The sequence below is a fragment of the Leucoraja erinacea genome, chromosome 21 (genome assembly GCF_028641065.1).
Source record: "Leucoraja erinacea ecotype New England chromosome 21, Leri_hhj_1, whole genome shotgun sequence".
NCBI classification, from domain to species: Eukaryota; Metazoa; Chordata; class Chondrichthyes; order Rajiformes; family Rajidae; genus Leucoraja; species Leucoraja erinaceus.
The window spans coordinates 20,841,823-20,854,545 of record NC_073397.1 but is presented as its reverse complement, the minus strand read 5'-3'; the positions used below and the strand labels follow the sequence as shown (position 1 = coordinate 20,854,545).

The window sequence follows — 12,723 nt, the reverse complement described above, 5'->3', positions numbered from 1 at the left end:
TTTATGCAGATATAAATTTTATTACCTTTGATTAAACAGTTCCATATGTATCCATGTCTGTTAGCGGTTTCTAATTTATGAAGCAGGAAGTTGCCTGGCCTGTGAACATTCCAAAGTGGGAGGCCATTTGTGACTTGACGTCGCTCCAGGAGAATACTGTGACTTGGTGTCATTGCAGCACAACTGCAGCAGGATCCTTTTATGACTCCAGCAGATCACTGCTAAATCAGCAGCTGATCCAGGACTTCAGTAGGACTCCAATGAAGGTCTTACAGTTGTTCAGCACATAACATTCAGTGTGATCACAGGGCTCCAACAGAATGAGGAGGCACTTTCAACTTTAATAACGTCTTAATGCAGCATAAGCAGCACTATTAGGTCACTTGCAGGGCAAAAATATACCAAGGACATGGCAGTAATTGACCACTGGCAGAGCAGGATTAGGTTTTAAAAGCGCAGTAATAGATTACTAATCAGGCATTAATGGCTAGAATATGGCACAAACAGACGTCTAACAACCGTGATGAGCATGAAAATACACTTAACGAGACATTAACATGGCTCAGCACAGGCATGCCCACAGGTGGTTTTGCAACATTTCTGCTCCTTTGGACAGTCACCATCATGTTGACAGAACTCAGCACACATCTGAGTTCTTTGGGGCAAGGAACATCTTCCTGGTTTCACTGTATAAACAAAACCAATACCATTGTCAACAACTGAGGTGATCAATGCATATAAAAGTAATAGCAGGCATTTGGGTGTACTCCAGAATGTTTCAGGGCCAAGGTACACACACTGCTGGGTCAGTGGGGAACATTATGACTTTATTTCATGTTCACGTTATAATTTATAAGTTTGCTTATTGTTGGGAATGCCATCCAGAAGATTTAATACTGTAAGGTACTGTACTGAAAGATCCTAATAAAGGGAGCAAAGTTAATGAGTAAACATTACCATGAATAACCAATAGACCAGATTTTGTAGGAAAATGTTGGTATTTAAATGTTGGTAACTGCAAACAATTCCCTGCATGATTGTAAGCAACTTAAAGCTATTCATGGGAATATGCAATAAGTATTTGTTCCCTCAATCACCAACTCAGAGTGACTGCAGTTTGTACCATCTACAAAATGTGCTTTGGTTACCTGCCTAGGCCACTTTAATGGCACTTTCCAAACCCACAAGCTCTACCACCAAGAAGGGCAAGGGCAGCAGATGTCTGAGAATTCTCTTGCAGATTCCCTTCCACTCGAACATTATCGTGACTTGGGATATATTGCTGGTCCTTCATCGTCATCGAGTCTAAATTCTGGAATTCACTCTCCAACTGTACTATGGAAGCACACTCACCAGAAGGACTATACTGCCATAGAGCTATACAGCATGGAAACAGCTCTATGATCTACCACATTTAAGAAGCAACTCAACACCATTTTCTAAAGGGTAACTATGAGATGGGCAATAAATGCCGTCCTTGCCAGTGGCGATAATATCCTGAAAAATTAATTGAAGAGAGCCATGAAGTTGTGGTCAGCACATCACTGCAGTTTACTGAATCTATGATAACCCTGGACTCATAGAGTTCTGTACATTGACCCTTACAGATACACATTGGGTAACTTTTGTTCTGAGTGACTATTTAGTTTAGTTTGGTTTGGTTTGGTTTAATTTAGAGGTACATTGTGAAAACAGGCCCTTCAACCAACGATCACCGACCAACGATTTTACTAGCTCTAACCTACACACTACGGACAATTTACAGATGCCAACTAACCTACAAACCTCCATGTCCTTGGAGTGTGGGTGGAAACCGGAGCACCTTGAGAAACTCCACACGGTCCTAGGGAGAATGTATAAACTCCTTACAGATAGCACCTGTAGTCAGGATTGAATCCGGTTCTCTGGCACAGTAACTCTACCACTGTGCCGCCAACTGGCTTGAATGACTAATCCTATTTAATGAGGAAGGGTTCATTGGACTGATAATTAAGGGGTCTTTAGGAAACAAAGATCATAATATATAGTTTTATATAAAAATTGAAAGATTTATTCAGTCTTAAATTTGAATGAAGCACATGAGCAAAGCGTAAGGCTTTGATTGTATGTGCTGGATTTGGAAGCTACATTGAAAGTTATGACTGCAAACTAGCAATGGCTAACATTTAAGGGACTAAGATACACAGGAATCACACAGGAAAAGTGGTCCAGCTGTGGCTAAAAAGAAACCGAAAACAAGATTTGGGAATTTTTCAAAATTTGCCAAAGAAGGAATAAAGCTTGGATAAGGGGAAATAGAATATAAATGTAGGCTGGAAAGTATCATAAAAACAGTTGGCATAAGCTTCTACAGATTGTCAACAATTAATGTAGATCCCCTGCAGACTTGCACCAGATAAATTAAACAGGGGACTGAGGAAATTAAAATCATATAATACTGGAATATATTGCTAAAAAGTGTTAAAAAGACACTAAGAAAATAATAAGATTGGATGGAGTCAACACGGATTTATGAAGGGAAATTGTATTTGACAAATCTGGTAGAATCCAAACAGGTTGACTATGACCAAAAAACCAGACCAACTCCTCTAGTACCTCAGAAGAATAAGGAAATTCGGCATGTCTCCAACGACTATGGCCAATTTCTACAGATGCACCATAGAAAACATCTTATCCAGATGCATAATAGCCTGCGAGAGCAAATGCTCTGCCCTAACTGGCAAGGATTTGGCAAAGATTTATGAACACAGCCCAGACCATCATGCAAACCAGCCTCCCTCCAGCACCTGTACTTTCTCAGTTGTTGTAACACTATACTCTGCACTCTGTTTATTTTCTCTTTTGCACTATCTGATGAACTCATATATGGTATAATCTGTCTAGATAACAGGCAAACAATGTTTTTCACACATCTTGATACACGTGACAACAGTGAACCAATACCATTATCATGAGTAGACACAAAATGCTGGAGTAACTCAGTGGGTGAGGCAGCATCTATGGAGAGAAGGAATGGGTGACGTTTCGGGTCTCGACCGGAAACGTCACCCATTACTTCTCTCCATAGATGCTGTCTCACCCGCTGAGTTACTCCAGCTTTTTGTGTCTACCTTTGATTTTATCCAGCATCCACAATTCTTTCTCACACCATTATCATGGGGATAGGATTTGGGGCCCGGACTGTTCACAATCTGTATCAGTGGTTCAGATGAAGAAATCATCCTACACCTGCTTCTATATTTTGTGCTCTTATGATAACATGTTTCAGGTGTGTTCTACCTTCTTGGGGAGTGGTGCATTCATGGCCACATCCATTGCTGCAGCATTTCTCCTCCTCAGGGCAGTCACTGTCATCTGTACAATATTCAGCACATACGCCAATTCCTCCGATTCTCAAAGGACAGATCCCAGGCTTATCTATGGAAATCAAATACATTAATTGCTGTTAGAGCTGGGTCAGAATGTGCAATACAACATAAATCACACTTGTAATATCCAGTGAAATTATTTCCCCTGCAGATTTTATGCTCGGAGGCTCCTGTTTCAAGTGCCCCATACCCTCTATTAACTCCTCCCCTTATTTTGATCTTTACCTCATGCCTGAGGGTTTGTTTTTATTGGGTTGCTTCTTCATTGAGTTTGATTTAGCAAGTTAAATTTGCTCTTTAAGCCCAGGTTATAAGTAACCAGTTCACTTTTTGTTCCATAGGAACATCTAGGTTTAGGAAATATCGAACTGTTAGGAAATAATAATTACCCAGATCTTCATTTTATGGTGAGCAATGCACTCTGTCACTCTGTTCAGTGGAATGGGTATATCATCTTCAATTAGCAACCAGGAGTACCTGCTGCAGACTATGACCTGTCTGAAGTGGATTTCAAGGCATTGCGAGCCTGATACAAGTTTGGAGCAGATGTGAGGAAGGGTTAATGTCTGTGGAATTCTCTGCCTCAGAGGGTGGTGGAGGCCGGTTCTCTGGATGCTTTCAAGAGAGAGCTAGATAGGGTTCTTAAAAATAGCGGAGTCAGGTGATATGGTGAGAAGGCAGGAACGGGGTACTGATTGGGGATGATCAGCCATGATCACATTGAATGGCAGTGCTGGCTCGAATGGCCAAATGGCCTACTCCTGCACCTATTGTATATTGTCTATTGTGAGATCTTACTTTTTCTGGAATCTGTGATGCGTGTACTCAGAAGATGAAGCTCAGTGAGAAGGAACTGAACCACCAGCAGGGATTTGATATTGCTGGACCTTGGGGGATGGAGTCACACAAGAATGGAGTCTGCACCTCTCACTGAAAGCAAGCTTCAGGAAAGGGGAGTAGCTGGCTGAAGGGGGAATCATATTGGTTTAGTAGCACAAGACCTACAGATTTAATTGTTCCATTGTTTGAGCATTAAAACTGTTACATGTTTCCGTAATGTTGTTTCAAAAACCTCATGATATTCTACTGTTCTACATGGTATAAAACGGAGCATTGCTGGGCCCCGACATGTAAGACCACATTTCATTAATATCAACAGGCGTTACTGAGAAGCTCAAGTCTTTAGTTTGAGATCATCTTCCCACAAAAAAATAACATTCTCGTTGGAATTTTCTCTGCATTTATCCAAGATGTATTCCAAAGTGCAAAAAAACATATTTTTGTGAGTTTAGAAGACTAGGCAATTTTCATGCGAGTGAGGCGATAGATACTTACTGAATGCTGGTGGTACACAGACAGCACCACAATCAAAGACACAGCACTTGTCCGGGCCAGGGCAATCTTCATCACATCTACATCCGCGCTTTGTCACAGCAACCACCAGTCTCCGAGGGCACTGTCCGAGTTTAATCTCTTCCAAACACAAAACACTCTCCTGTGATTCTCCACATATACATTGCATCACAGTCTGATATTCATTGAAGACTGCAAATCTCAGGGACCATATGCAACCATTAATGGAACATTAACGAGTCTGATACATCAATGGGCGAATACTGCAGTCAGAGAAAGGACCTTCCAGGACACTGCAGAGAACTTCCCAGTTTTTTTCAACAGTGAAATGTTTATGTCCAACTGAGGAGCATTGAAAGGAATGCTTCCCTACAGCATTCTCTCAGAGTATCAGCCAAATTAATGTCCCCAAGCCACCGGGATAGGAGCAATTCATGGTGGACAAAATTCTGGAGAAACTCAGCGGGTGAGGCATCATCTATGGAGCGAAGGAAATAGGCAACGTTTTGGGTCAAAACCCTTCTTCAGACTGATGCGAGGGTGGGTGGGGGGTGAGGGGTGAGAGGAAGAAAGGAAGAGGTGGAGCCAGAGGGCTGAGGGAGAGCTGAGATGGGGAGGAGAAAGTAAGGACTATCTGAAATTAAAGAAGTCAAGGTTCATACCGCTGGGGTGCAGACTGCCCAAGCAAAATATGAGGTGCTGCTCCTCCAATTTACGGTGGGCCTCACTCTGGCCATGGAGGAGGCCCAGGACAGAAAGGTCGGATTCGGAATGGGAGGGGGAGTTGAAGTGCTGAGCCACCAGGAGATCAGGTTGGTTATTGCGAACCGAGCAGAGGTGTTCGGCGAAGCGATCGCCAAGCCTACGCTTGGTCTCACCGATGTAGAGCAGCTGACATCTAGAGCAGCGGATGCAATAGATGAGGTTGGAGGAGGTGCAGGTGAACCTCTGCCGCACCTGGAAAGACTGCTTGGGTCCTTGAATGGAGTCGAGGGCGGAGGTAAAGCGACAAGTGTAGCATTTCGTGCGTTTGCCAGGGAAAATCATGTTCCTTGACAAATTGCATAGGGCCTCATAGTGCAGGATAGGACAGGGACAGAGTCCTGGGGTCGGCTGCAGTACGTTTACCAACGTTGTAAACCCTTGTAATGCAGATATTTGTGGGTTCCTGTGTCATGACCTTTGCTTTCAGCACAGGGGCATAGGACTTGAGTGAAAACTTAAGTTTAATTCAGCAGATCTGCTTACTGAAGCCTCTGAATCTGACTTTATTTTTTATGTGTAAATCATAGGTGTTTTGAATGTTTGTGCCCACTTCCTGTAAGTCTAAAGCTTTGGAAAACTGGGCAGGGTTTCAAGGCAGGTGCATGCTGCACAGATGGAATTTCCTTGACCCATTTCCTGCACGCAATCAGGTCACCAATATGCATATTACTCATTGTTTCCTTTCCAGCAGAACTCACATCAAAGAATTATGACCCACACTCTTCAGTTTTCACTTGCAGCTAAACAAAGGTACCCAGGCGGCGCTGGAAACAGTCCATGAGTTATGTTTCAACTGGGCCAATGTGTATGAAAACAACAAGGACCCTAATTTAATTCTTATTTGCTGATTGTCTGTACAGAGTACAGGAGCTTGCCAGTTTGTTCCCCTGTGCAATCCAATTGCTGCCTGTGGTTTTAGCCACATGTATCTTGGTGGGACACATAGTAAATGTTAAGACACACCACAGTTTGGGAAAGGGATCTCAAGGAGGAGGTTGGAATGTTATTTGTCCCTCCCCGCAGACAGTATATGCTGACAGTGTAAGGGGGGGGGGTCTGAACAAACAGGTTGGCCTTCTGCTCAAAGCAAGTATAGAATGCATTATGTACATCAAGTAGGGCTGCACCAAAGATCATAGAGCGGATGATCTTTAGTGTTCTATGATCTTCGGGCTGTGCTATCACCAGTGATGTTGCCTGACCATTTTGCAGCCATTTGTATTATTCAGCCCATGCCACATTCTGCGCATGTCGGAATGATTATTCTGGGACTCAAATTATAAATAAAATCTATGAGTCTTGGTAAGCACAATGAAATGAATAATCAGTGTTTAAGAGGGAACTGCAGATGCTGGAGAATCGAAGGTTACACAAAAAAGCTGGAGAAACTCAGCAGGTGCAGCAGCATCTATGGAGCGAAGGAAATAGGCAACGTTTCGGGCCGAAACGGGTTTCGGCCCGAAACGTTGCCTATTTCCTTCGCTCCATAGATGCTGCTGCACCCGCTGAGTTTCTCCAGCTTTTTTGTGTAACCTTCGAAATGAATAATCAGCTGTTGTGAAAGTTCATCTGCTTCACCAATACCATCAATGAAGATTTGCTCGATATGTAACTCCAGATCTGTAATTATGATTGAACTATCCCCTGAAATGGCCCAAAAAGTCACATATTGCAGGGCAATAAATATCGATGGTAATGATTAACCATGTGCCATGAAAATATGAACAAAATAATATCATCCCAAAACCAGCATTTCTGACAGTGTCGCACCCTATTGGTACTAGAGAAGATAATATTTCAGGCTAGTGTAGTCTCAGGAATAACAAGTTAGTCCAGGGCCATCCAGAAATAGAGTGAAATCAACTGAATCACTATTCTATCCACAATGCTATAGAATGCTGTTAATATATGCTTTGAACAAAGTCTCTCTCTGCCCAATATTAGAAACTCTCCTGAGATTAACACTCCACAGTGGTCTATATTGGCACTGATTCTACCCTAGTTAACAATATCTATCCTGAAGCCGAATACTGGAGAAATATCGATATTCATATCTCTACAGATGTCCCATGTCATGTATACTTAGCTTTAGTGACTCTCTGATGATTGACTATATGCATCTTGAAACCAATATGTTCTGAAAGGTACCAAAATGTATCCTGATATTTTCTGTAATGTTTCATTCTTGGTGACTGACAGGCAATTCCACCGTCAAAAGAACCCGTTTCGGACACCAGTGTACTTCAGGGTTTGTCCTATATAGATTCAGACCCATGGGCAAGCCATTGACTCTTAACTGCACTCTGCAATGGGCCAGAATACCTACAGCGACACACCCCAGAACTGGATGAAGAAAAGATACAGTAAAACTTTAGTTAGTCTGCGATTCACTTAGTGGCACTTCAGTGGGAACACTTGAGCTGAGGGAATGCCTGGTCCAATGTCAGGTTTAATGGGCATCAATCAAGTCCAGCTTTCAGCTTTTATAGTACAATTGCTCAACACAGGTACTACTATTTCCTTCACCATTTGCGGCTGACAGCAGGTTGTAATTTTCAGGCTGAATGGGCCCTTTCAACAATTTCTCAGAAAATCCTGATTTTCTCTGATTGCAGCTATTTCCTGCATTTATTCAATTAGAAGTGGTCTGATTGTGGTCTTCTCCCTGGGCCCCCGACTAATATTTGCCCACACTACCACTGAAATTAGACTCAGTGCAGAGTCTGAACACTTGCGACAGTATAATTGAGTCTCGGTTAACTTTCAATGAGCATCTAATTCAAGCAAAGCTTGAAATATATGCTCATTCTGAATCCACAGCAAACTATCTTGCTTGAGGTGAATGTGCGGCAAAGACTGGGTGAGATGTAGAGAGTCAATTACCTCCCAACCAGATGTTGCTGTGGGAACTCTCAATCTCAATGGATGTCATTATTTTTTTTCATCTTTGCAACAAACACAGCAAGGAGTTTGAAAACCTATTGCAAGTGCAGACCCATCATTGGAGGTCTGTAGTTAAATGGAAAGGCCAATGACAAGACTTAATTATAACCAAAGGATGTTGATATCAGGAACTTCTGATCTCAAATGGTTTAGCAAATGGTTTACAAAAAAAGACAAAGTGCTGGAGTAACTCTGCGGGTCAGGCAGCATTTTGGGAGAATAGGGATAGGTGATGTTTCAAGTTGGGGCCCTTCTTCAGATTGAGTGGGTGGCGGGGGTTGGCGGAAGCTGAAAAAGAGCAAGGGCAGGGCAAAGCTAGGGAAATGATTTATGGATATAGATGAGGGTTTTTTTTATAGACTGATAGATGAACAAAAGCTACGGATGAAAAGGCAAAAGGTGTGAGATAAGTACAGCAAAAGTGCAGATTGTGAAGCCAGAGGAAATAACTTAGGTGGAAGGGGAGGGAGAAGAGAAGAAATGGGTCTGAGTCCAGGTGAGGCACTGGGAAGAGAGGGGAAGGGAGGAAGGATTGTTTGTAGTTTAGTTACCTTAAATTGGAGAAATCAATGCTCATAACCTTAAGTTGTAAGCTACCCAAGCAGAATATGGGGTGATATTTTCAAGTTTGCTTGTTGCTTCATTCTGGCAATGGAAGAGGCTCAGGACAGAATGGTCAGTATGGAAATGGGAAGGGGAGTTAAAATGATTAGCAAACTGGATATCCAGCAGGCCTTGGCAAACCGAGCACAGTGTTTGACAAAATGATCGCTGGATCTACGCTTGGTTACGCCGACGTAAAGAAGGCTACAGCAGGAAACCGAATGCAATAGATGTGGTTCGAGGAGGTGCATGTAATTATGAGGCAAAATTAAATAACGTCTTAAATAGTATCAGACATCCTAGTGGATTTTAGCCTCTTAGCTGTTGTATCTGCTTCCACCTAGCAGCACATCCATTCATATGTCAGGTTATGTAATAAACCTGCCACACATCCCCTTTAAACTTTCCCTCTCTGACTTTAACGATACGATATGATACAATTTTATTTATCCCAGGAGGGAAATTGATCTGCCAACAGTCATAAAAACACAAGATACACATATTAAAGCTATGCCCTCTAGTATCTAACATTTTCATCTTTGGAAAAAGGTTTAAACTGTCTACCTCTATGCTGCCTTGTATAAACGTATATATGGTCTCCTCCGGAGAAAACAATTCAAGTTTGTCCAACATCTCCTTATAGTTAATATACTCAAATCCATGTGACATCTAGATAAATGTCTTTAGAATACTTTGTGAAGCCTCCACATCCTTCCTGTAATGGGGTGACCAGACCTGCACACAGTTCTCTGAATACTGCTTACCCAAAGTTTTATAAAGCTGTAACATGACTTCCTGACTCTTATACTCAATACCCCAAAGGTTGAAGGCAAGAATACCATGTGTCTTCTTTAGCACTCTATCTACTTGTGTTTTTACTTTCAGCCAGCTGTGGATTTGGACCGTAAGATCACTGTCTAAGCATCTACAAAACTAACCAACCCATCTACATGTTTGTCCAGGGCATTTATAGATATCACAAGCAATCAAGATCCATGTACTGATACCTGCAGAACACCACTGATTACAGTTCTCTAGTCAGAATGGCACCCTTTCACTACTATTCTTTCTTCTATTCAGATTCAGTTCGATTCCGTTCGGGATCTGGGGGTCCTTGTTCATCAGTCAATGAAAGTAAGATTTGCAAGTATAGTGGGGAGTGAAGAAAGCGAATAGCATGTTGGCCTTCATAACAAGAGGAGTTGAGTATAGGATTATAAAGAGGTCCTTCTGCAGTTGGCAGACAAAAATGCTGGAGAAACTCAGCGGGTGCAGCAGCATCTATGGAGCGAGGGTTGTGCAGGGCCCTAGTGAGACCACACCTGTAGTATTGTGTGCAGTTTTGTTCCCCTACTTTGAGGAAGGACATCCTTGCTATTGAGGGAGTGCAGCGTAGGTTTACATGGTTAATTCCCGGGATGGTGGGGCTGTCATATGCTGAGAGAATGGAGCGGCTGGGCTTGTACACTCTGGAGTTTAGAAGGATGAGAGGGCATTTTATTGAAACATATAAGATTGTTAAGGGTTTGGACATGCTAAAGGCAGGAAACATGTTCCCGATGTTGGGGGAGTCCAGAACCAGGGGCCACAGTTTAAGAATAAGGGGTAAGCCATTTAGAAGGGAGACGAAGAAACACTTTTTCTCACAGAGAACTGTGAGTCTGTGTAATTCTCTGCCTCAGAGGGTGGTGGAGGCCAATTCTCTGGATACTTTCAAGAGAGAGTTAGATAGGGCTCTTAAAGATAGCGGAGTCAGGGGATATGGGGAGAAGGCAGGAACGGGGTACTGATTGGGGATGATCAGCCATGATCACATTGAATGGCGGTGCTGGCTCGGAGGGCCGAATGGCCGACTCCTGCACCTATTGTCTACCAAATCCCTGTTGGATCCCATGCATCTTAATCTTTTGGATCTGGATAGGGTATTGTCTATTTATCCACTACCATATTCCTGCACAATTATACTACTTCATTTAAAACATATAATATTGAACCTATGCAGATTGTGAATTATTGCAATGTTTAGGATTTAAATAACTGTAGGTTGTTCAAGCATCACCAGATATTTGCAATCTTTCCCTGTACTTCTGTGCTGATGTTAGGGAGTGTAGGAGACAAGGAAGAGACACAGAAACACAAAAGAAGGAGAAAGAGATTGATAAAGAGAGCAAAGATGTAACATTCAGGAAGATAGATAATGAGTAATAGAGACAAAACAAAGAGAGGGAAGAGGCAATGCTTAGACTGCATTAGGAGTGCAATGGACAACACCCCTCAAATCACAGGGAGTACCATGTGTATTTAGCAGAATGTAAGCATGCCATCAAGCATTAGAACGCAAGAGATTACAAGACCTATGGTTGTATTTCATAGAAAATCGAAGGTTACTGGGTCATTTGATTAAAAGTTTTCACGATAGAAATTGACAATAGCGCAAAGCTATTCATGTTAGTTGAAGAATCAAGTACTAGAGGAACAAAACACTAGACTCAAGCCTTGGGAGCAAGTCAGGAAACATTTTTGCAGGCAGAGGGCAGCAAGAAAATGGAACTTTCTTTGACAAATGCCAAGAATGTTAACTCAGTTTTAAATGAGATTGATATATTTTAGTTAATCAAAGGTATCAACAAATATAGATGGGGATAGCTCACAAATCAATTATGAGCTTATTGCACATTGGAATAGACTCGAAGGGTTAACCGAATAGCCTGCTCCTATTGTTATATTCCTTAGTACATGAGAGAGAGTGATTGAGACAGCATAAAGAAAGAGGCACACAGGACAAAAGGAGTGAGTCGGACAGAACAGAGAATAGGGCAGGCAAGAGAGAGAGAGAGAAAGTGAAGCAGATAGGGGAAAGAGACAGGCAGACTGGAGTCAGAGTGGGGCAGAATGAGAAACAGTGAAGCAAGCCAGAGCGAGAGTAAACGCAGCAATATTGAAAGATCAAAGTTGTAGTCTAGAAATAAGACTGCAGTGTGCAGTGTGAAGATGGATATCCATACAGGTCAGCTGCATTTGGTTCCTTGCTGACATTAAAAGGCGTTTACATATACTGGATTCCACAGTACACGGCTCATAAGACTGGAGTGCAAACAAAAACACTTTGAGACATGAAAACAGTTGAGAACTCACCTGTGAAGTTGAGTCCTGTGGCTGGGGTTGACCCCAGCCATAATAGGATAGTAGCAAGGGTGAGGGCCAGGGCAAGACGGAAGGGGGACCATGTCCTCATGTCCAGGGGTGATGGAGCAGCACTAAGTGAGACGGCGGAGATATGAAGTGAAACACATCTGTAACCAGACTGGCGAGGGCGGACCTCATTACCTCAAGTATTTCAAATATTCAGCCTGGGACCCAGCCTTGCATTTTGTACAAAAGATCCAGGAAGTAGCTTTATGCCAGTTAGGACATAAATCTGTTTCCAATTTAACTGCATCCCTCGGGATCCTAGTACTGCCAGTACAGCCTCAGAATATGCACTCATGGGTTTGGTTAGGTTTTTGTATCTGGCAAGTTTAAGAATTACCATTTATTTTAGCTGAAAAGGTATAAGAACATTTACAAGGATAATCCTGGAACTGAGAGGATTGGCTTGCCTGAATAAACTAAACAGGCTGGGGTCTTTTCTTCATGTAAGAGAAGGCTGAGGTGTAATCTGAGAGTAGTTAAGTGGACATCAGAGAAATAT

At 42.4% G+C, this 12,723-nt stretch overlaps 1 protein-coding gene across 1 annotated transcript; it reads right to left on the bottom strand.

The window, feature by feature from the left end:
• Positions 1-12,347, bottom strand: wfdc2 (WAP four-disulfide core domain 2). Its single transcript, XM_055652361.1, has 4 exons — positions 12,168-12,347; positions 4,704-4,841; positions 3,280-3,417; positions 1-686 (listed from the first exon to the last, which is right to left on the bottom strand). Exons 1-4 carry the CDS (start codon positions 12,265-12,267, stop codon positions 553-555), a joined length of 510 nt encoding a protein of 169 aa, XP_055508336.1. The 5' UTR covers positions 12,268-12,347; the 3' UTR covers positions 1-552.
• Positions 12,348-12,723: the final 376 nt, after the last annotated feature.

Coding starts and splice junctions, on each gene's coding strand:
- wfdc2 (XM_055652361.1), bottom strand. CDS start 12,267: ATGAGGACATGGTCCCCCTTCCGTCTTGCCCTGGCCCTCACCCTTGCT. Junction 4,842..12,167: donor CACAGGACTCAACTTCACAG/GTGAGTTCTCAA, acceptor TGTGTTTGGAAG/AGATTAAACTCGGACAGTGC. Junction 687..3,279: donor ATGCACCACTCCCCAAGAAG/GTAGAACACACC, acceptor TTGTTTATACAG/TGAAACCAGGAAGATGTTCC.